The sequence below is a fragment of the Hirundo rustica genome, chromosome 13 (assembly GCF_015227805.2).
Source record: "Hirundo rustica isolate bHirRus1 chromosome 13, bHirRus1.pri.v3, whole genome shotgun sequence".
Taxonomy (NCBI): domain Eukaryota; kingdom Metazoa; phylum Chordata; class Aves; order Passeriformes; family Hirundinidae; genus Hirundo; species Hirundo rustica.
In genome coordinates, this window is record NC_053462.1 from 4,583,928 (window position 1) to 4,605,402 (window position 21,475).

At 40.8% G+C, this 21,475-nt stretch overlaps 1 protein-coding gene across 1 annotated transcript; it reads left to right on the plus strand.

The window, feature by feature from the left end:
• The first annotated feature begins 1,324 nt into the window (after positions 1 to 1,324).
• On the plus strand, positions 1,325 to 21,206 carry ANXA2 (annexin A2). The gene is made up of 12 exons (XM_040077286.2): positions 1,325 to 1,384; positions 5,021 to 5,120; positions 10,761 to 10,855; positions 13,605 to 13,718; positions 15,618 to 15,708; positions 16,173 to 16,252; positions 16,587 to 16,646; positions 17,249 to 17,342; positions 18,060 to 18,155; positions 19,103 to 19,161; positions 19,820 to 19,942; positions 20,832 to 21,206. Exons 1-12 carry the CDS (start codon positions 1,337 to 1,339, stop codon positions 20,889 to 20,891), a joined length of 1,020 nt encoding a protein of 339 aa, XP_039933220.1. The 5' UTR covers positions 1,325 to 1,336; the 3' UTR covers positions 20,892 to 21,206.
• The last annotated feature ends 269 nt before the right edge of the window (positions 21,207 to 21,475 follow it).

The window sequence follows — 21,475 nt, forward strand, 5'->3', positions numbered from 1 at the left end:
TGGCTGATGGAGGATTAAAAACCATCTGAAAACCAGCTGAAAGGACATAGCCAGGACTGGCTGCACAATAGCTGGGAGTTGTCTGGGGGGCATGGAGCCAAGGAGCTGGACTGGGGAGGGGTGGCAGTGTGGAATTGAAGGGTGTGGCACCCAGCAGAAAATAGGGTAATTTTGCTATCAGGCTCACTTATCAGTTAGCCTGAATGTCACTGGTTTGAGGTGCTGCTCTCTCCTCTCCTCTCCTCTCCTCTCCTCTCCTCTCCTCTCCTCTCCTCTCCTCTCCTCTCCTCTCCTCTCCGTTTGATGATGCTCTCTGCAGCTGGATTGTAGAGGTCCTGGGAAAAAGGCTTTCATTTCAACAGCAAGTGTTTGCTGCAGGTGCCATCCTGGGTGGGTGGATAGCAATGTGAGTAGCAATGTCTGTCCTTCCTGTAGAGAAATTTGAGAGCCAGGTTTGGGAATGCATCAAGCCTTTTAAATATTGCCCCTGGCTTACAACCTTTAGGAAAGCTTTCCTTAGCTGAGAAACCTTTTTCACTAAAACAGTAATGCAGCTCTGCAGCTCCCTGTCCAGAAACCAGAGTTTAAAAAAGGCAAAGTAATGTTTATCACGTCAGTGTTTATTTCTGCAATGTATATCATCCATCTCAGGGCTGGGGTTTTCCCTGGTTTTTTACGTGGAAGGAAGATGTTATTCAGGTCCTGGCAATGAAGCATTGATATCAATTTGCCACAGTGGCTCTTCTTTTTGGAGCTACCATTTTAAGACAGTCCTTTCTACCTCATCACTGATAATCCTGTTACTAAGTGGTGTTTGTTTTGGAGAGCTACAACATAACCACAAGACCCAGCATCCAGGGTTAAAGACTAAATAGGGTTATGGCCCGCAAGAGAAGAAATAATTCCACTGCATTTCCTGAGTACTTGAGGAATTGGGCATGTGATTTAAATGCTACTACTCGTTGTTGTTCTTTGACTTTGAGCTGGACCAAGCTATAATGTTTCTGAATAATTTTCCTGGTACTGAGTCGTCAGCTTAGGCAACTCTGTGGCAGAGGTTCTCAAATTCCTGTTAAAGAATTTAAAATGCAGAAGAAATGCTTGTTGAAGGAATTTTTATTGTACAATGTAATGAAGACCTCTTGTTGCATTATAAATTGTGGTGTGGCTTGGTAACTTTTAATTCTTCTTTCCTGCTTGGTATTAGCAGATCCTTTGGACTGTGTCACTTGAAGTGCTGCAGTGCTTCAGGGCTAGTGTAATACACTGATGGAACTGTAAATATATTTAAATCTACTTTGTCTTTTTTTCTCTCGTCCTCCAGCATTCTTTCAAGATGTCCACTGTTCATGAAATTTTAAGCAAGCTCACCCTTGAAGGAGATGTAAGTATTATTATCTAAACAAGAAAAGTTTGTTTTACTTGAGTGTCTCATCTTGTTCCTTTTACAGGACTCTGCACCAACAATTGTACTGAGCTGTACAGTTTACAAGATTCCACACATCTCTTAAACTTTTATTGGCTAAAAACCTAATCAGTTTTCATCCACAAACCAGCTATAAACCAGAGGACAGTTATGTGATTTAATGAGAGTTCTTCTAACTGGCCAGCAGCAGGAGCAGCATCCTCCTGCTGGGCCTTATCAAAGAGATCACAGGGCCAACAGTGCCTGCCTTGCATCTGTGTCCCTCTTCCTTCCAAAGGAACCAGTGAGTTAAGGATGAGAACAGAAGATGGAAATGTGTTCAGTTTTGCTGATACCCTCTGAATTTTTTTTTCTAGTTAGAAATGGAGAACAATATGAGAACAAAAATATTGGGGATCTAATTCCTGTAATGGTTACCACCATCAACTAGCTCTTGAAAAATTTACTTTCTCAAACTTATTTTCTCATTTTCTGTTTTAGTTTTGATTGCGTATTTTTTGCCACATCTGCACTTAATTTTACTGAAATACCAGAAAGCCACAATCTTTGTTTGATTTCTTAAGCTGCAGTTAGATGGTAGATTACCAGTGTGGTATCAGCATATCATGCCATGAATTTATGGTTCTGTGATTGTCTGTGAAGAGGAAGAGAATCCTCTCTGTGCATTATTTCATCACATTCCTAATGAACTTGAAACACATACAAATCTTACAACTGGTAGCTCGGGATCTGAGCTTCGTACAAGCAAATGTTCTGCCAATTTTTGTTAGTTGTTGCAAAATGAATTATATCAGACTATGTTTGTGGAAGAGCTGGTGCAAAGAACTGGTCAGTGCACTGTAGGTAAGTAGTAAAACTGGTTTTGTAGTGCAAAAGCAGTCGAGTCTTCAGTTTTCATGGCTATGTGTTTCAATGGAGAATGACTTTTGGAATAATTATTAAGCAATCTGTTCTCAAGGGCAGAAATGTTTCTTCCTTGTTGCTTGCAAGAAGTTGCAAAAGTCAGATTTGAGTACTGTTCCATGGCAGCATTTCCATCAGAAACCCTGCTGCAGTGTAAGAAGGCTCAGGCAGCTGGTTTGTGCTGTAAGTTGGAAGACAATTACTGAGGAGCTGGCCTGTGTGGCTCTGCAGCATTAGACCAGCTCCTCTAAGCAATGATTTAGCAAATCAACTGATGTTAAACACAGTAGTTGGGCCAGCAGTTTTTGTCTTAGAGAAGTTTTTAACCTTGAGGGTATAGAATGGCTGTGGCTGACCCGAGTGCTGTCCTGTGCTCTGCATCAGCGGTACAGCAGCTGATTTGAGTGAAGGTAAAGACCTGATTGCCTCAGCCTTCCTTCCTTTCAGGAGAGGATGGAGCTGGGCTGAGGCTGATCTGTGCTCCCAGTTTCTGGATCTCTCCACAAGGGTACAGAAAGATTCTCAGAATACTCAGGTGTAAGAGATTGTGAAAAGGTCCTGATGCTTTTAGGTTAAATTAAGCCTCTCCAGCTCTTAGTGATATTTGCTTTTCCCTCATGTTTCCCAATAGGATAAAATTTGTCAAGCTCAGAGGAAGTAAAGCAGTTGGAGGGCATTGGAAGCACTGAATGTATAGTGAGAAAACCAATTTCTCTGCTTTAGTTTGGCCCAGTTGCACATTATCTGGACTTTTACTGCCCCATTGTAAAGAATTTTGTACTGAACTAAGTTAAAAGTCAGTTTGAAAGCTGTCTTATCTGAAAGCATACAGTACAAGTACCGTGGTACAGTAGTGTACCAGAGTAATTGAATAAATGGAATTTAGATGGCTGCTTTTCATAGGCAGTCACCCTGGTAAGACCTGTCAGGTGCCAGGGAAACTCAGTCTAACTTGGTCCATGCCTTGGGTGGAGGGAGGGAGGGACGAAAAATGGCCACCAAATTGCAAATATGCTGTGTATTTTGATAGTGAATGCCATCATCTTTACAGTAAACTACTCCATCCAAATTACTCAGAACTCTGAGTAACTTAGAGCTGGGTGGAAGGAGAGGTACCCAGCTCTGCTAAGGTCACCTGGTGACTTGCTTCAGGTTATCCAGAGTGCTGGGTAATGAGCAGTGCCCCAGGATGGTGGATGCCTGGCTTGGGAATCTTTCAGGCAGAGGGATTTCTCTGAGGCTGCATTGCACGTCTCCATTTACTGTTTCAATTGCCAGCTTGATCTGCTGAAAGCAAAGGCTGCATTTTGTGGTGTGGCTCTGAGCCAAACTGGGGCCACTTTGCTGGACTGAACTGATGGTAAGAGACAAAAGAAAATGATTCAGTTTATTGGTACTTTTCAACTTCCCATCATAAAACAGACTGTCTCCAGAAGGGACAGGGGCAGCTGCCAGAGGAATCTGTACAGCACAACATGACCTCTGCAGGGACAGAGTCAAAATTAGTCAGAAACCATGGAATTTTTTAGTTAAAAGCTGTCCTCTTAAAAATTTGCATGTAAAAATTTGCATGTAAAAAATGTTTTCCAGGGATATTAGGACAGCTTAGTTCTGTTCATGAACCCAGCCTCCTTTTGGAGTTAGAGATGGAAACAAAAGTTTCTTGGGTTCTTTTCCAAGAAAGCTTAGTTGTTCATTCACTTAGGAAATGGCTGTGGCAGTTTCAGGTGCTGGTAGCTCTACCTCTCTGCCAGAGGTTTGTTTCTAAATTGAACTCAGCAGAAGGGGATTTGTGAATATTACCCAGCTACTTGTAAGAAAATCTGTAGTTTAATTTAACCTTCCCCGGGAGGTGGTAACAAGCTGTTAGCTTACACTGAAACAGCTGAAAAGAGTTGAATCTCCTTTCTGGTCACCCTCTGTTTGCAGCTATAATCCCCAGGAGAGGACCTTAATTAACAGCTGATAAAATCTGGTAACTTGGAAAGTGTTGCATCTGTTTACCAAGTGAGCTTACCTGCAAGTCCTCTTACTTTTAGCAGATGTAATTTGAAATGTCATTTGGTTTTGCAAGCCTCATACTGCTTGAAGCAAGGATCTGGAAGCCAAGCCAAGAGTTTCAAAAAATTGTGCGTAACTTCTGCTTTCTAGAACTGTGGCCTTAAATAGATTTTATTTGTGTTATCTTTAAAGTTCATGAAATAGGAAATTGAAGATTAACAATGATAAATTCAGAAAAAGTTTTGTGCACTTTTTTATTTTTTGTAGCCTGTAATCAAAAGTAAAATATTGACTTCAAATCTGAAACACTGTAGACTTCAACTTTTTTGGAATTAGCTTCATTTTGTCATTTTCCTTCAGATCTAGTCAGAAAACTCCAGATTTTAGAATATTCAAGTTTAGTGAGTAAACTTGGAAGGTGTTGGGGTTTTGCTGCAATAAATATAATATCTATTTATGTTACATATTCTGTGTTACAATAAGCACAGCTGTGAGTGGATTTCTGGGCAATACACGTGAGGAAAAGAGAGTTCAGTGGCTCCTTAGTAGAATTCCATTTTCACATATACCTGATGGTAGTTCTTGCAATTAAACGTTGGGCTAAATACCAGGTAACAAGAAACGTGTGTTTTATTAATTGCAGCAATTGCACAATTTAACTCTGAAGCTTTTTTGTTCTGTTCCTCGCAGCATTCTCTCCCTCCAAGCGCCTATGCCACGGTGAAGGCCTACTCAAACTTTGATGCTGACCGGGACGCTGCTGCCCTGGAAACAGCCATCAAGACCAAGGGTGAGCACGGGGGCTGGGGCTTCATTCCACTGCAAGGGAGAGGGCTGGCTTGCAAAAAACAGCGTGAGACTGTCTCAACACCAGCGCTCTGATATCCCCACTCAAGGGGATCTACTTTAGGAGGTGTTGGATTCCTCAGACTGCAGTGCTGAAATCTTGACCAAGTCAGACTTTGAACTCTGTAAGAGCATGCTTTGAATGTGCTTTTGAGTTTGTAGCCATGAGTTGTTGAGATTATCACTTAAAGTCTCCACTTTTTCTCTCTTGACTCCTCAGTACTTCAAATTCTTCTTCTTTTCTGCCACTTGAGAATGAAGTGTCAGCTGCTTTGGGAGTGGGCTCTGAATCATGGATTTCTGCTGAATTGTGGGATTGGATATTTCTTCTTCCTTTCAGCTCTGCATAGGGGTGGTTTGAACATTTTTCTCCTAGGTTTTGGACTAAATACTCATTCATCTTGTATTAATTTGGGGTCAAAGAAGGAAAGTCCTTAAAACTAGCTTCTGAAGTGAGTTTGCAGTGTTTCAGGGGCAGAGCAATGTGAGAACTTCTCTGAGCTGGGTTCTTAGACAGGCTTCCCTCTGGTATATTGAAACCATCAGGAGAGCAGGGAGTGTGAGCTACAGCTCTGAAGGAATGCCTTGGTGGTATTCCTGGGGCTGTGGTCCTGTCCTTGCCCTGGGACAGCGGGTGCCACGCTTTGCACACTTGCCCCAGGCCAGAGGAGCAACAGCTGGGGGTAGCTGGGACAGGCAAGTCTTTTGCCTTCATGTCAGGGAGAAATTGAAAAGCCAAACAATTTCTCATCAGAAAGAAATGCCAAGTCTTCCATCAGTGCCAGCAAAGCATGTGTTTGACTTGCTATAAAATGTAAAATACATCCCCTCCGTAACAAGCACAAGACTTTCTTTCACAAGATTGCTTAATTTAACTAGAGAAATTCCTTATCAAAGTGGGTTCAGTTCTGATTTTCATCATTTATCGTTTGGGGTGGCTTTTTTTTTGTTTGTTTGGGGTTGTTGGTTTGGTTTTTTTTTTTTTTTTTTTTAATTCTCTGATGAGAGAGTTATATATAGATATCAGGTTTGGCAGCAGATGCTTTATATATGTGTTCAGTTTTGTCTAGACTTTATAATTTTTTGCAGCTCTGATTACAGGGCAAATCTAGACATGTCAAATATACACCATCAGACTCTCAGGATAGGAACAAACCTACACGTTTGAACTCTCAAGCTGCTAATTATTGCAAAAGGAAATTGCAATATCCTAGGCAGCACAAAAGCTTTTCCAGTCAGGAAAGTCAGGCTCACGTTGTCTTTCCACTTTCTTCCAGCAAAGATGAGCAGTGCAGTTAAGGTACATGGAAATATTTCAATAGAGAGATGATTTTCAACTCTGTGAGTGAATGATAGGGAACTTAATCATGGACCTGCATGTTTGTCGGATTGAGCTTCTCTCTGCTTCTTGGTTTGTTACCCAGAACTGATTTTGGGAAGGTGGCTTTAAAGGGAAATTCTCTTTATGGTTTTGATACCGGATCTTCCACCCTAAAGAATCCCACAAAGAAGTATCCTTGTGGAAAATTAAGAACCAGAGTATTATGTTCCTTCTTCCAGGTACTGTTTCCTTGCACTTTGAATGCTTTAGAACAGGATATTTTCATCTGCTGATTCAGGAGATTTGATAAAATATGAGCTCTCTAAAATATATGTAGGATTTTTCCTCAAATGAAAATTCCAATTCATCCAGACAAGAACTGGTCTTTATGAACAGTGATGTAAAGAGCTACCTGCAAGAATAAGTTTTAAAATAATTCTGGGAAATATCTAAGTAGTTTTTGAACTGAAAATACAACACCCATAATGAACAAACTGTCTACATCCACAGCAGCTACCATTTACCTAGGAAGTATCACCACTTCTCTGGCAATTAGTTTGCATTGTATGTGGGAAGTAGAAACAAGCTATGTAAGTTATCTCCAAATGATGAAGAGGATTGTGACTTGTTCAATTTAAAACAGTGAGAGAGGTAAATTATAAATATATATGCAAGCTGGTTTGTGATTGAAAATTAAAAAAACACCAAAACCCAGGCATGTAAGAATCATTTGGGGGGCTTTACTCTTTGCAGGATGAAAGTCTCCTGGTATCTGAACCCTTGGGATTGCTTTGTGTTGAAAATCAAGGTCTGTACATGCTTTAATGGGCCTGTATTTCACACCCACCAAAGCAGTCTTTCCAACATATTGGAAATTCTAGCAGTGCCATGGAAATGATATCTTGTGGAGTCTTATCTCTTATATAAACAGTGTACCTTATATAAACAGTGTCTGAAGCCTGGTGTTTGCCATCAGGGCAGGCCAGTTTGGGAGTTAGCATATAAATTATTATCCAGCTGTGTCTCAGGAATGGAAACTCCCAGGATCAGAGTCAGGAATTTCCATTTTAGCAATTCTTGTGTAAAATGGCTAAAACTTATTTCACTGCCTAAACAACAGCTATATATTTGGTTTGGGGAAAAGATCTAGTCCAGAGTGTGTGACTGTTCTACTCTATGTAATATCTAAATATTTCAACATTCATTCACACTCTTCAGATTAATTCCTCAGAGGTTGATAAGCCATCTGTTCATCTGTGGAGACCTCTGGAAAACACCGTGATGTGTTTATTTGGACTTAGATCTACCTGCAAAACTATACTGTACATTGTGCAGCCCTTTTCAGGGCTTTGGGTGGAGCTGAATTAAATGCAGGGGGTTTATATATATCCACCAGCCTAGGAAGGGAAAAGTGCAAAAATGACTTCATGTCATATAAAACCTTGTAGTTAGCAATTGTTCAACCTAGAGGTTGCATAATGCAAATAACTTGTTACAGTTCTGGCTCATCCCTTTTGGTATAAATGCCATGGCTATGTTTCAGGTTTATGCTCTTTAGTGTTTCTGCAGCAAATTCATTTAGTGCTTTGGCATGTCCTTTGTAAATGTTGGCTTTTTGCTGCGCAGGACAAGAAGCTGTTTAATTTCTGTATAATGCTCTGCTGTGCTCTGTGTATAGATTAGCTGATGTACATGAACCTGAACAGAAGAAACTCTAGAAGGGCACTAACAGATTATGTTAGATTTCCTTTCCTTTTTTTTTCTCGTAGCAAAGACAACTGCTAAAGTGTCTCTTCTGTTTCAGAGTTATTTCCTAGCCTTGACACTTTGTGTGTCTCAAGTACTTGTTAAGTAATTTTGTCAGACTAAGTTGTGAATATTTGTTACTTGCAGCCTTCTGTTGAGGTCTCTTGGGATACTGTTTTATTCCATGGCTGCCAGAATTCAGGCACAGGATTGTTGCAGGAAAGGGCTTAGAACACAGGTGTGTAATAAATTCATTATATCCAGAAACTGGTAAAACAATGATGACATGTGAATGAGTCAATTCAATCTTACAGAAAGCTCTTCTGTTTATGTAGTATATCCAACATGCACATACCTTTGACAGAGTTTTTAAGATTATGAAGTAAAAGTTTTTAGAGGATATCTGCTGGCTTGCTGGTGGGAGAGGGTAGTGCCTGAAATCCACCAAACTGCATCAGTCACATATTCCAAATATTAAAGCTGTCACTAAAGAAATAACTCATTGCAACATGGTTTGGGTTTGGTGAACTGTTGCTAAGCAAAATAGCAGGGCTGAAATTATGGTCTTGCTTTATCTAAATTTTTCCCTTTGACCCCATTCATGTTCATTTCCTCATTTTTGCTGATTGAGCTCCAGCACTGTGATCTTACCAATGCCCACACATTCCCTCTTTCACAAGAAAAGCTGTCATTAAGCAGAATTTTTCTTTCCATTCCCCACTAACAGGAACGCAGGGATGAAATCTGCCTAGACAGAATAAATTTGGAAATAAATGCTGTTTCACTGCCTTGAAACTTTCAGAGACTTTAGCAAAGAGCAAAGGAAAGTGTTTGAGCTGCTGTCCTGCTGTGCCCCACCTCAGCAGCTGTGAGTCAGCATCCTGTGCGTGCAGCACGATTCCCAAGTGTGAATGAAGTACAGGCACTTACTTTCCACTGAATGCCAGAGCAATGAGCTAACTTCATATTTCCACAGCATATGGATAAGAAACTTGGTCAAGTCCATTCATTTGGGGGCTTCTAATCTGCAACAGATCTGGTACGACTTGAAAATGTCATTTGCTTTTTTGCATGCCAAGAATGGTTTAAATTCAGAATTTATTAAAAAGCTTAAGGCGTTGGCTTGTGCTGTGGGCCTGCAACAGCTGAAAGGCTCAATGTCTGTGTGTGGCCGTTTCTGGACAGGGAGAATTTGTTTTCCTTTATAATGTGGGAACACTTTAAAATGTGCGGGAGTAGATTATGGCTGAAATGTGCAGTCAGCCTGTTTGCAGCTCAGAGTTTGTAACTCAGACACATGATGATTTCCAGGGCCTTGTGGTGTCATTTGCAGGCCAGGCTTGTGTGAATAGGAGCACTGGTGTAGGTCTGCCTCAGCACAAGCTAAGGACCCAAGGCTACCAAATGTATTTCATCATGAAAAATGTGGTGAAGAAGGAGAGAGAATTTTTGGACTTGACTTATAATTTTAGACCCTGCAGCTAGGGGCTAAAAGTTTTTTCATAAGATTCCTACTTTATATGATTCATTTTTATAATATCTGTTGCAGTTCTTTGTTTCAGGTTACTTTGGGTAACAAGGAAAAGAAATGTAGCTGAATTCTGGCAGGGATCTGAGTCCTGCTAGTAGCTGCTGATCCAGTCCTTACTTTTTGGGGGTTTTTATCAAGAAATGCTCTTTTACACTGATGTGTGTGCAAGTGTGAAAGAAGCTATTCATAATACCTCTATGAAACAGAGAGAACTGAGGTGAGGCTCTGGGCTTGTTCTGACCTCTAGGTTATAGAGCCACCTGTTTGCTTCAAAAGCTGGCAGTTGCACTGAAGGGCATGGATTTAGAAGGATTCCCTTAAAACTAAGCCTTTGCCGATATGTAGTTCACTTACTTAAAAGGTAAATCGGGAGTCTGAGCACCCACATCCTCTAGGTGTGCCAGTTACAGCTCAGCATGGATCTTCCAATGATTTCAAAATGAAGGAGCACATACTTAATTCTTCCAGTGTCAAAAATCCCTTCTGCCTTTTGAGCCTCTGAAACATATTGATACAAATATACTGGTTTATTTTCCCATTTCCATGTTTGGAGTGATGGCTTAAATAGAAAACGTAACTGCTTTATTAAGAAGTCTTAATTTAAAAGACTCCACTAAAAATGACAGGACAGGCTTTAGTAAGTACAAGTTTTAAAATTTGTGTTCTTGAACAACTCTTTGCAGAATCCTGGATGCTTGAAAAGTAGTGCACAGACACACAAGTGATGCACAAGACAGAGCAGCAAAGCTGGTAAAAAACTAAATTTTGTTTGAGGTGTGTGCAAGGATCTGCATCCCATCGGGAATCTGGGCTCTAACTGGTGGCTTTTACCCCACAGCCAGGACAGGACAAACACTGACTAGTGAGAGCTGCTGAGCTCTGCTCCAGACAGCACCTGTGCTGTGCTTGGAGTGTTGGGGAACATCCTGGTGCAGGAACAGTGAGACAAGAAAGCTTCTCTAATTCTCTGTCCTGTGTCTTTGTAGGTGTGGATGAGGTCACCATCATCAACATCCTGACAAACCGCAGCAATGAACAGAGGCAGGACATTGCTTTTGCCTATCAGAGGAGAACCAAAAAGGTACTAAAATATGAAGAAATAGTAATTATTGAATATTTTTCTTGCGGACAATTAGATTTTTCAGGGTTTGTCTTTTCACTGAAATTCAAGATGCGTCTACTTTGTCCATGCTGTCACAGTTTAGGACTGGTAGAACTTTGAAATATGTTGAACATGCACGATTGGGACTGCAATCTGTTGGAGATGGTGGTTTCCTAGCACCTTCAGAAATCACAGTGGGATCCACAGGATTCCCTGGTGAAATGTGCTAAAAGTGCTGGGAAGTCTCTGACATGAAGTGCCTCCATTTGAAGGAAAAAAGAAGAGAGATGCTTTACGGGATTGTGTTTTTATCTTTTGGTTGGTTTATATTTTTGGGGGGGTGTTGGATTTTTGTTTATTTTGTTAAGACAACTCGGCATAAGAGAATTGTTCTGCTTCTCACAGCTAGTTTAGCTGAGAAAGGACTGCAGTCTGTTGTGCTACGAGCACTGCAGCTGTGGAATAGTGATGTAATGAGCTGAGCTGTCATTAAAAATTATCCTGGCAGAAATACCTTAGGTACTGATCTATTGATGGAAAGAAATCTGCAAGATGTGTGCAGAATTCTGCAAAATGAGTCTTGCTGTCTGGGAGGCAAGAGCTCTTCTCTTTTGAAGTTTTGAGAACCGTATTCATATTTGAAGTTTCATGCCAGTGAAAAGGAGGAAACTTTTAGATATAGATATAGAGTTCAGATTATGATGAATGTATCTCTTCCAGGTTTGCCAGACCCCAAATGGTAGTCCTCCAGTAGCATCCCAGAATACTCAGCTGAAACCAGATGTAAATGTAGAGTTTAATTTTGGGAGTTCACCAGCTTTTCTGCATGAATGATAGAGGCATATGCAGAGGCACGGCCAGGTTGTGCATGTGTGCACACGTCTGCACATCCTGCCCTGGGGTCACTGGGACAATCTGCACATGAATGGACCTCAGTCATGAAATGTGTCACTTAAAGCTTTGTTAAATGCTCTGCATGACCACAAAACTGCACAGTCAAGAAAATCTGCAACTTTTTTCATGTTTCTCTCTCACTTTTTTCCCTTGCTGCGACCCAAGAACAAACTGAATTTATCAGACGTTTAACAAGTGCCAAAGAATAAAACAGTCGTATAAACAATGGAAGTGTGCAGTAGAAACCACTCAGAGAGATAAACATGTGAGGAGGCAAGAGAGGAGGAAGTGGGATATGAAAAGACACGTAGGTATATCTTCTAGGGACAGTGTCTGATGGTTTTCTTTGCCAGCAGTTGTGCAGATTTTGTTGGCAGTGTGTTGTGCTCTATTAGGCTGCTTGCTTTGTGTGTTGCAGGATCTATCGACAGATCATCATTTTTAAATGTCACATAGTCTGCCTCTCTTTTAATTCCTTTGGGATGAGCAGTGTCTGATGGAAACTCTTGGTTTAGGTTGGAAGGGAACTTAGGTGCTCAAGATGGGCACGTTGCACTAGATCAGGTTGCTCCAAGCCCCATCCTGCCTGGCCTTTTAAACATTTCCAGGCATAAGTCAGCCACTTCTCTGGGCAACTTGTTCCTTAAAATTTATTACAGAGATGTGTGCTATCTTTCCTGTGGCAGTTCTGAAGAATTCACCCACATAAAGGCTGGGGCATTGTATCCCAAGTGCAGTGGTTGTACTGAAATGGCTAAAGCAGGCAGATGCCCCAAACCCCCATTCCTTCCCTTGGTCGATCCATGCAGTAAGTGCACAATTAGCATCAATTAGTGCCCTGGATTAAGTGGGTGACTCTGGAAATTAACTCAATGCCTTGGCTCATTATCTCTCTGGCACAAACTTCTCTGCAATTCAGCTGAGGTCACTTTCTCTAGCCCCTTTTCCCCTGCCTCTCCAGCTCAGTGATTTTTAGTGAGAAACCAGCAACTGAAATGCAGCAATTCCCTTCTGAATGCTCCAGATTTGACTTCATCTTAGGGACTACATGGATCTGTGTGAACTCCAGACTTGATCCCAGGGATTTCAGCTTTGTAGCATACTCTGCAAGGAAGCTGATAACTAGCATAATTCAAGTTGCATCTGAAACCTGTAAGAGGACATGGGCTCTGACTTTTGTGGTGCAGATTTGCATCCTCTACAGGGAACATCCCTAACTGTTTCTTTTTCTAGGGCTGACTGGAAATTAACAATAGGGATTTAGGCTACAATCTTCTGATAGTTTCCTTAAAGACAGGCATAATTTTTCAGCGCTCAGGGATGATTTTTTATCTCCTCAGATAGCTGGTCAGGAACTGGGCCTTAGTGTGGAATAAGTGTGCAGTCAATTTTCCAATGTCTTAGCTAGTAAAGGGCTGGGCTAAGAGGAAAACCACAAATAATGCAGTGCTGCTGAGAAAACTGTGGGAGGATGATGGAGAAACACTGACCACGGGAGTCAAACTCAGATCCATCTGTGCTTAGTAGCTCCAATAAAGCATCAGTGCTTCAGGACTGGAGTGAAGCTGTTCAGATGTGTCTGCACCATGCTTCCCAGCACTTTGTCAGGCACTAGTGCATTTCTTCTTATTTTCAGAGGATTAGAAAAAAATTCCTTTGCCCTAATTTTTCATAGGCTTTCACGGCCAAAAAGCTCTTTATGTTTCTCTTTTCCTGTCAGTTGTGTAAGAAACACTGCTGCAGGCTTGGAGACTTAAAGCCCTGCAGGTTAAATTCTCAGGAGATCAGAAATGAGTTTTAATTTCTCTTCTTCCATCGTCCCATCTATTTGCAGGAACTTTCTGCAGCGCTCAAGTCTGCTCTCTCAGGTCATTTGGAGGCAGTGATCTTGGGCTTGCTGAAGACACCAGCACAATATGATGCCTCTGAACTGAAAGCTTCCATGAAGGTAAATAACCTTAAAATTTAACATTGTTAATCTGACGTCGCTGTCTCGAGAAAGAATATGGACTTCATTTCTAGGGCCATAGTTTTCAAACTGATTATTTTTTTTTAGTGCTACAGTTTAAATATCCAGCTGCAAGGCATCCAAAATGAGAGAAGCCATAGAACTCTGTGGTTTTTAAACTCTTAATTAAATCCTCACTTTAAGGAAAAAGTCATTCTTGCCAGCTCAGGAGTAACAGGCAGGCTGCTCTTCATGGCTTTGCTGACTGCTCTTACAAACAGTGCACAGGTTCATAATGTGAGAAACCTTTAAGAGATCAGCTGTTAGCACAAGCCATCAGATCCTCTGCTGGCATTTATAGGCTTAAACAGCAGTTTTCAGTTACTGGGTCATATCACTGATCTGGAAAGAACATCCTGTACCAGACCTGCCCCTGTGTCAAAGACAAGGAAGAGGGGATATCAAAAGCAGATGCAGAAAGAAATACCTGCTCTGCAGGCCACTGGAACAAGACTTGAGAGGTGCTCATGTACAATCACCTTTTTAAGCAAACCAAGGTGTGGGAAATTGTAGTTATAGTCATCTAATCATCGCTTACATTTTGGATGTTTTTGTTCAAGTTAATTTTTTTTTAGGAATTAAAGACATGTACTAAGTTATATCTGAAATTTAGAATGTGTAGATAAAATTCAAATAAAATCAAATAATTAACTTCTCCAGGATTAAAAAGGAGTTAATAAACAAGTAAGAAAACAAAACCACCCCCTTCACCACATAAACACACACACTGCTGCCACAGCCCTCCCCCCCCCCAAAAAAAAACCCACCCCAAAGTTAAATCCCCAAACCCTAAAAACCAACTCACTATGGAGATGGTAACTCTTCAACTGTGGGCCAAATGCCCTGTTTGAGTAATCAGATGCTGCCCTCTCCTGGTCTGAGTACAGCCTATCCATAATTTATTGTGACTCAGTCCGGTTTGTAGTTTGGAATTAAAGACCAAGCAATTGCCTCAGAGTAGTCCCAAATGAATAATCTATCTTCCTAGCTCCCAAGCACCTGGTCTGAATTAGCAAAGCACCTCTCAATGCTCTGAATTTGCCTGAGCTTAAGTTTAGCTTGGTACATAGAGCCTACACAAGCGATGACTTTGGCATCAGGGCTGAGAAAAGTGAAGTTATCACTGAAGAGTTAATTATTTTTCTGTTACACATCCTTGAAATATTTCAAAAATATTTAGAGAATTATATATAGCTAGTCTTCCATTTTTTCCCCAGATACTTATTAGAGCCATTGTGTGAAAAGCTCTCCTAGTTCTCTCTTAGCTTTAAGCCATTTTAATAAAATTACTTGGGTTTACTCCTCTTTATTTTTATTTTTTTTTTCTGGTTTGTCCCACTTTCTTGCCCCTTCAAGGGAGCCATTTTACCCAAAGGGTACTTTGCAACGTAATTGTCTCTATTTTCCACACGTTCAAGTCTGCAGCATGAGACACTTTCCCAGGATGTTACTTCTCTGGAAATCCTGTGGAAATAATGCCCATGTGCAAAGTGACATTCTCTTACAGATGGGTTTAACAAACAGCATCCTAAGACTGGCTTTTCTTCCCGTGCTCCCAGTGGACAGAAAAAAAATCACCCAGGCCATGATAAGGTGACCTTTTCCTGTTATGCTGGTGAGGAGGCCACTGTTAGACACTCACAGCAGGTGCACATTGCCCAGGGAGAGCACCTACAGGATCTCTAAGCCACTAGAAATATTCCATCTGTTTTTCCTCAGGAGCAGCTGGCAAAAAAGAGTGGGGGAGAGTAAAATGTTTTTAAAGTGCAAAATGTTTTTAAACCATTTAAGCGTTCCTGTTCATTGCTAGCTCCTAACTGAGTCCCGTGCGTGTTGCAGGGGCTGGGAACTGATGAAGACACACTCATTGAAATCATCTGCTCCCGAACAAACCAGGAGCTCAGTGAAATCAACAGAGTCTACAGGGAAAGTGAGTTTACTTTGCAAGTTTCCATGTACTATGTCTTTTACACTAAATTACTTGGATAAATCCTTCTCAGTGTGAATTTCATTATTAGAAAGCTCACTCAGATCTGCTTTGGTTCTCTGCTATTTTGTACTGGTGGTCTGCATATTTGTGTGGTTTATATAGTTTTGTCTTGTTGCATGGTAGCAAACAGATCGAAGGCTATTTGCTACTAATACAGGTTGTGTCTAAATGAAATTTTTAATAAGTTTTCCATGAGAGACTGATTGCATGGAACTCATGACTAGCTGGTAGCAATGCTGGGTTTGATGTAGGCAAGCATGGGCTCGATTTCATTGTCCTCCACACCTGACTTAGGCTGTAACTGTTTGTTTATGTGCATAAAACACAGTAATTAGCGGCCCTTTTCCTTGCAAAGGAGTATTTGTACGACACCCTTTGCCTGAAAAGAACTCTTTGTTTCCTAGTGTACAAGACAGAACTGGAAAAGGACATCATATCAGACACATCTGGTGATTTCCGCAAGCTAATGGTTGCCCTGGCCAAGGTAAGGCTGTTCACAGTTTTCCACTTTTTCTAATGTACCTGAGTGGTGGCTGCCAGTGAAACAATTGGGTTTCTGATACACTCTTAAATTTCCCTGTATTTTCACTTAGGGGGAAAAAAATGTTCAAATGTTGAAGGGCAAAGTGTTTTAACAGAAATGCAGCATTCACAGCATTAGCTTCATAATGGGGGTGGAGTATGCAGTTACTCATTTAGTAAATTCAGGTTAATAAAAGAATGGAATATGTGCACAGCAAACTGCTTGCTTTCTTTGAAACCTTTCTAAAGGTTTCTAAACCTTTCTAAACCTTTCTAAAAACCTATCTTGTTTGAAGGGCAAAAGGTGTGAAGATACCTCAGTGATTGACTATGAGCTGATTGACCAAGATGCCAGGGTAAGTGCTGCTGATGACCATGAAATATCTCCAGTTGGTCAGGCTGTGGGGGATATTGAACATAAAAATACTGTGGAAGTGGAGAGCATTTGTGAAGTAGGTGTGTGTATCTCAGATTGTCCAGCACAGTAATGTTTGTGTGGTGTCAGTGAATCTGCCACTTGGGTTCCCGATGCCTTCAGGCTATCGATTTTCACAGACTACTTACCCACTATACAGAAGCTCTCTGCTATTTCTTTTAGACAAGTGAGGAGAGAGAGCCTTTAGCAAAAGGAAATGCATCCATTGCAGTGAACTTAGTGGCTGTTAATGCTTGTTTGCTACATCTGTATCTGTCAAGAGCAGTTCTGCTGAGGTAAACAGAGCTAAATACAGAGTAAAGCCATAGCCAGAGGTGAATATAGAGTAATTAGTCTTAGTGTCAGATTTAGATTCTTAAATGTTGTCCTGGTGACCTGCTCAACCACATGTCCTTGTGCGTTTCTCCCACAGACACAGTTCCAGTGTGCTTATTTTTCCAGTAAGGAAATTGTACACTTCTGCAATGGCTTCTTGTGCAACTCCAGACTTTTTGGTGATTTTATTTTTCTTTCTAACCCCAGGATCTCTATGATGCTGGTGTGAAGAGAAAGGGAACTGATGTCCCCAAGTGGATCAACATTATGACTGAAAGAAGTGTTCCCCACCTGCAGAAAGGTACTATTCAAGAGACAGGGGTTTTTTTCCTGTAAGAGAAAGCTATAATAGTAACAATTTTGTCCTAGATATGATTGAAATGATTGTGAAAACCACTCCAAAAAACCAATAGGAGATCTCATAAACCTTAATTCATGCCCAAGGTGTTAATTTTTTTTTAATCTAGTTATTTCTCTGGATGTGTTGATTTCACATTTCAAGTGTATACAGTGCTTTTTTACACAGGAGTAACAATGTTCAATTATATGTCACCTGAAAACAAAGATGTTGCAAACCTAGAAAGCTTGGATGCAGGAGACCTTGAGAAGTCTGGCTTCTACCTCTGTGCCAAGGTAGCTTAGCTATATCATGGGCTTAAATCTGCCAGTGAAGTCTCAAAAGCAGCTCTGATACTGCTCTAAAGCAGCACATGGGAAAAGCCATTTGAAGACTTCTCAGAGCTTAAATCACTGTTGTTTAAAAAAATACCAGTGCAAGATTAAGATGGTATTTTCCCATATTATGGAGTTGTTCAAGGAAAACACAAAGGCCATGGCAGGGGATCTTTAGCTGACAAACTTATGCTTGCATTTAAGATGAGATTCTCAGAAGGATTTGCGTAGATATTGATTAATCATTTGTCTCTGCATTCCCTGTGTCTGTGTTCTTGTTTTGGCTGGTTATTTCTGCCAGTTCTTGGTCTGGTTTTGATTTCACCTACTTTCTTTTCTGTGCTAGTGTTTGACAGGTACAAGAGCTACAGCCCATATGATATGTTGGAGAGCATCAAGAAGGAGGTTAAGGGGGATTTGGAGAATGCCTTTCTTAATCTTGGTAAGTTCCCCTGAAGTAAAGACTCTCTTTATATAGGATCTTTTCAGGACTCTTGCAAGTATCAAGATAAAGGTAGGGCCTAGATTCACCCTGCTAGATGGGAAATTAGTTGGATGTGCTGGTGTTGTATTTTAGGATATTGCAGATATTGAGAAGCAGCTTATTTTTGCCTTCTGCAAAATACCAACTTTGTTTTGCAGTTAAAATGAAAACACATGTGTATTGTGATCTGCTGTTTGTTCCACTTCTATTTGATAGAGAGACTTAATGTTTGTTTCCCCCAAAGAAAAAGGTTGAAATTGTTCAGTACCGACACTGGCTGGAGAGGAAACAGCGTGTGTGTGAGAGGAGAAGACATGCAGGCAGTGAGGGGTGGTAGGGGCTAACTGAGGAGCTGATTTGATGCTGAATTCTCTGAAATAGGGAGGCAGGGTGTAAGGCTGGTACTGTGCCATTAGGTGAAGGTGAACAAGGATTGTCACTGTGTTGAAGAGAGAGTTCTTTAAGGGGAAAATCCATTTCAGGCTGAGAGCTGTGTAATGCAAATGCAGTCTAAACAGAGCTCAGCCTTGAAAAGGAGGCTTCTCATGAATTTGTATACAAGGAGTGTTTCCAGAGGAGAGATTGCTTCTAGAAGTGGAACCATGAATTGGGAGCTGTTGAGGAGGGCTAGCATTCTCAAATTATACAATTCTGAAATTATGCAATTTTCATGGAAGGAAACAGTTCCTAAGAACGTGAGCATCTGTCGTTCAGTCACAAGCTAAACTGAACGACTTCTAAGTAGCAAGTCAGGTAAAAGTATTTTCTCTGTGTCCCCTTTTTGGAGGAACTTTTGCTGAAAAGCTTATTTTGACTGCTTATCATATCTTTAAAAATGGCTGCAATATTCTGTGTCCTGTGTATGGGCGGGATATTTAACTATTCTTCTCTCTCTCTCTCTTCAGTCCAGTGCATTCAGAACAAGCAGCTGTATTTTGCAGACAGACTGTATGATTCCATGAAGGTAAGAACGACTGTTTTTTCTTTCTATTTTTCTTGGGTTTTTTTGTTGTTGTCATTTTTAGGCACTTCTAGTCCTATGAAATATGGCTGGCATGTGGATAAATTAACAATTACCTAATATTGTTCAAAAGTATTCTTTAACCGTTATAAGCCTGAATTATCTATTCAGATTCATCTGGAATAGGGAAATGTAGGAAAGGGATTCATAATAAAGGTCATTATTAGATCAGTTGATTATAATTAGCAAAGTTAGACACATCTTTTGGATGTAACCAAGGGCCGATAGCAGAAAAAGTTGTTTATTGAATACCAAAATAAGATATTGAATTTGCCTCAAAACATTTTATGAAGAAAAAGGATGAAAGGGAAACACCTGGTGACAGGCATTAGGCAATTCCAGGAAGACCTGGTGAACCAAAAGTGCTGCTTTACAGTCTAAGCTAAATTTATGCCTGCAAGATGGTTAAACACTGCTGATGAGAAATGTACATTCATGCTCAAAGTCTTGGATCATATGACAAATGGCCTTCATTGGAAGATTTACTTCATTGTATCTTTTATGGCTCATCTTAGTTCCCTGTTTGCTGTCCTGCCATTAACTGATGGTGGCTTGTTATGCATTTCAGCTGTTGCAGCTCTAAATTTGTGTCTGCTTGTAGGGCAAGGGAACCCGGGACAAGGTCCTGATCAGGATTATGGTATCCCGCTGTGAGGTTGACATGCTGAAAATCAAGAGTGAATTCAAGAGGAAATATGGCAAATCTCTCTATTATTTCATCCAGGCAAGTTTTTCATCTTTGGTTTTATATCATGGGCCTTTGCAGCAGTCTTCACTGGATTTGTGGTACCACTAGAATTCATGGGAGGTGTCTTAGGGGCTGCAGTGAGAGTATTGTTTTATCTATGTACTATGGAAAAACCCACCTTTATCTTCACAGCCTCCAGCTGGTACAGTTCCATGCAGGCTTTGTGCAATCAGCTGATGTGCTCTGAAGGAAAATTCTGTTCACCTGTCCCTATCCTCAGATCAAAAGAAAAGATAATTGTTCTGTGACTGCTGAATGAAAATAGAGCATCTAAATTGCTACTCCCTTTCACTTCAGTGCTCAAGGACAAGACTCTTTAGCTAGAGTGACTTTTGTCCATTTCTGTGATTAGACAGGAGCTACAGGTGCCAAGTTTTGTCTGCCTTGGGGCAAAGGTAAAGAGCTTGTGCATCTGTTCCAAAGTTAATCTTCACCCTCACAACAGCATATGCTACATTATTCCTTGTGTAGATGAAACTGAGACAAAATCTTAACACAGAATCTTTTCCTAGAGGTGTCACCTGTAGATTATTAGCAATTTTTTTTAATAGTGACCTTGGTGTATGATTTTTGCAGTGATCACTGAGATGGAGCAGAATCAAATCCTTCAGCTTTCCTTTGTTGTGTTACTCTTTTTCATACCCAAATTTCTCCCTTTTTGGCCTTGCATCTGTATTGCAAGAAGGATTAAATAATTTCAGCTTCCACATAAGTAAAGCTCAGGCAAGACAGTCACCTCCAGGCTGAGAAGACTTCAACGTGAATCACAGACTGTCCCACAGGTTTAGAATATAATTCATATGTTTTCACATTTTTTGATTGTTTCCTAATATGTATTTTGTATTTTTCTTCCCTTGCTTTACAGCAAGACACAAAAGGGGATTACCAGAGGGCACTGCTGAATCTGTGTGGTGGAGAGGACTGAAAACTGTGATGGAAGAAACCCAAGTCCAGACATGCATTTTTGGTTCTTCATTTTACTGTAATCCTAGAAAACGTGAATTTCCTAGCTAACCTTGGCTTGCCCTTTCTCTGCCAGAGCCCTGCTGCAGTTTGCTCCCCTGCGCCGTGCGTGCCCCTCTCAGCAGCTCTGCTTGGCTCCGCCAAAGGTCCTAACAGTGTATAGCCAGAGAAGCTAACCCTCCAGGGAGAAATGGGCTCACACGTGCTTGTGAAAGGCTCTGCCTCTCTGTGCGATGTTTCTAATAAAACAATAAAAAATTATGTTTTACTTTAAGAATGTGTCTTTCAGACCTTAATTTGAAAATTGTCTGAACAGCTGATGTGTATTTAGCTTTTGCTGTCTATTTTCTGTGTTGTTTTTATCCTCCTAGGGTTTACTATTTGTGGCTGAAAACTTATCTTCTTCCCTCAAGCCCTTCATCTGTTTAATGATTTGCTTTGTCAGCAGATCCAAAACCATTCTCTTCACTGGTCGAGAGAGATGATCGTGCTCCTCTGCTTGGCCCTGCCAAGGCCACATCTGATGTGCTGTGTCTGGTTCTGGGC

Bases quoted from the DNA above. Each gene is read 5' to 3' on its own strand.
- ANXA2 (XM_040077286.2), top strand. From the start codon at position 1,337: ATGTCCACTGTTCATGAAATTTTAAGCAAGCTCACCCTTGAAGGAGAT. The intron at 1,385-5,020 runs GTAAGTATTATT...TGTTCCTCGCAG, and splicing joins AGCTCACCCTTGAAGGAGAT to CATTCTCTCCCTCCAAGCGC. The intron at 10,856-13,604 runs GTACTAAAATAT...ATCTATTTGCAG, and splicing joins ATCAGAGGAGAACCAAAAAG to GAACTTTCTGCAGCGCTCAA.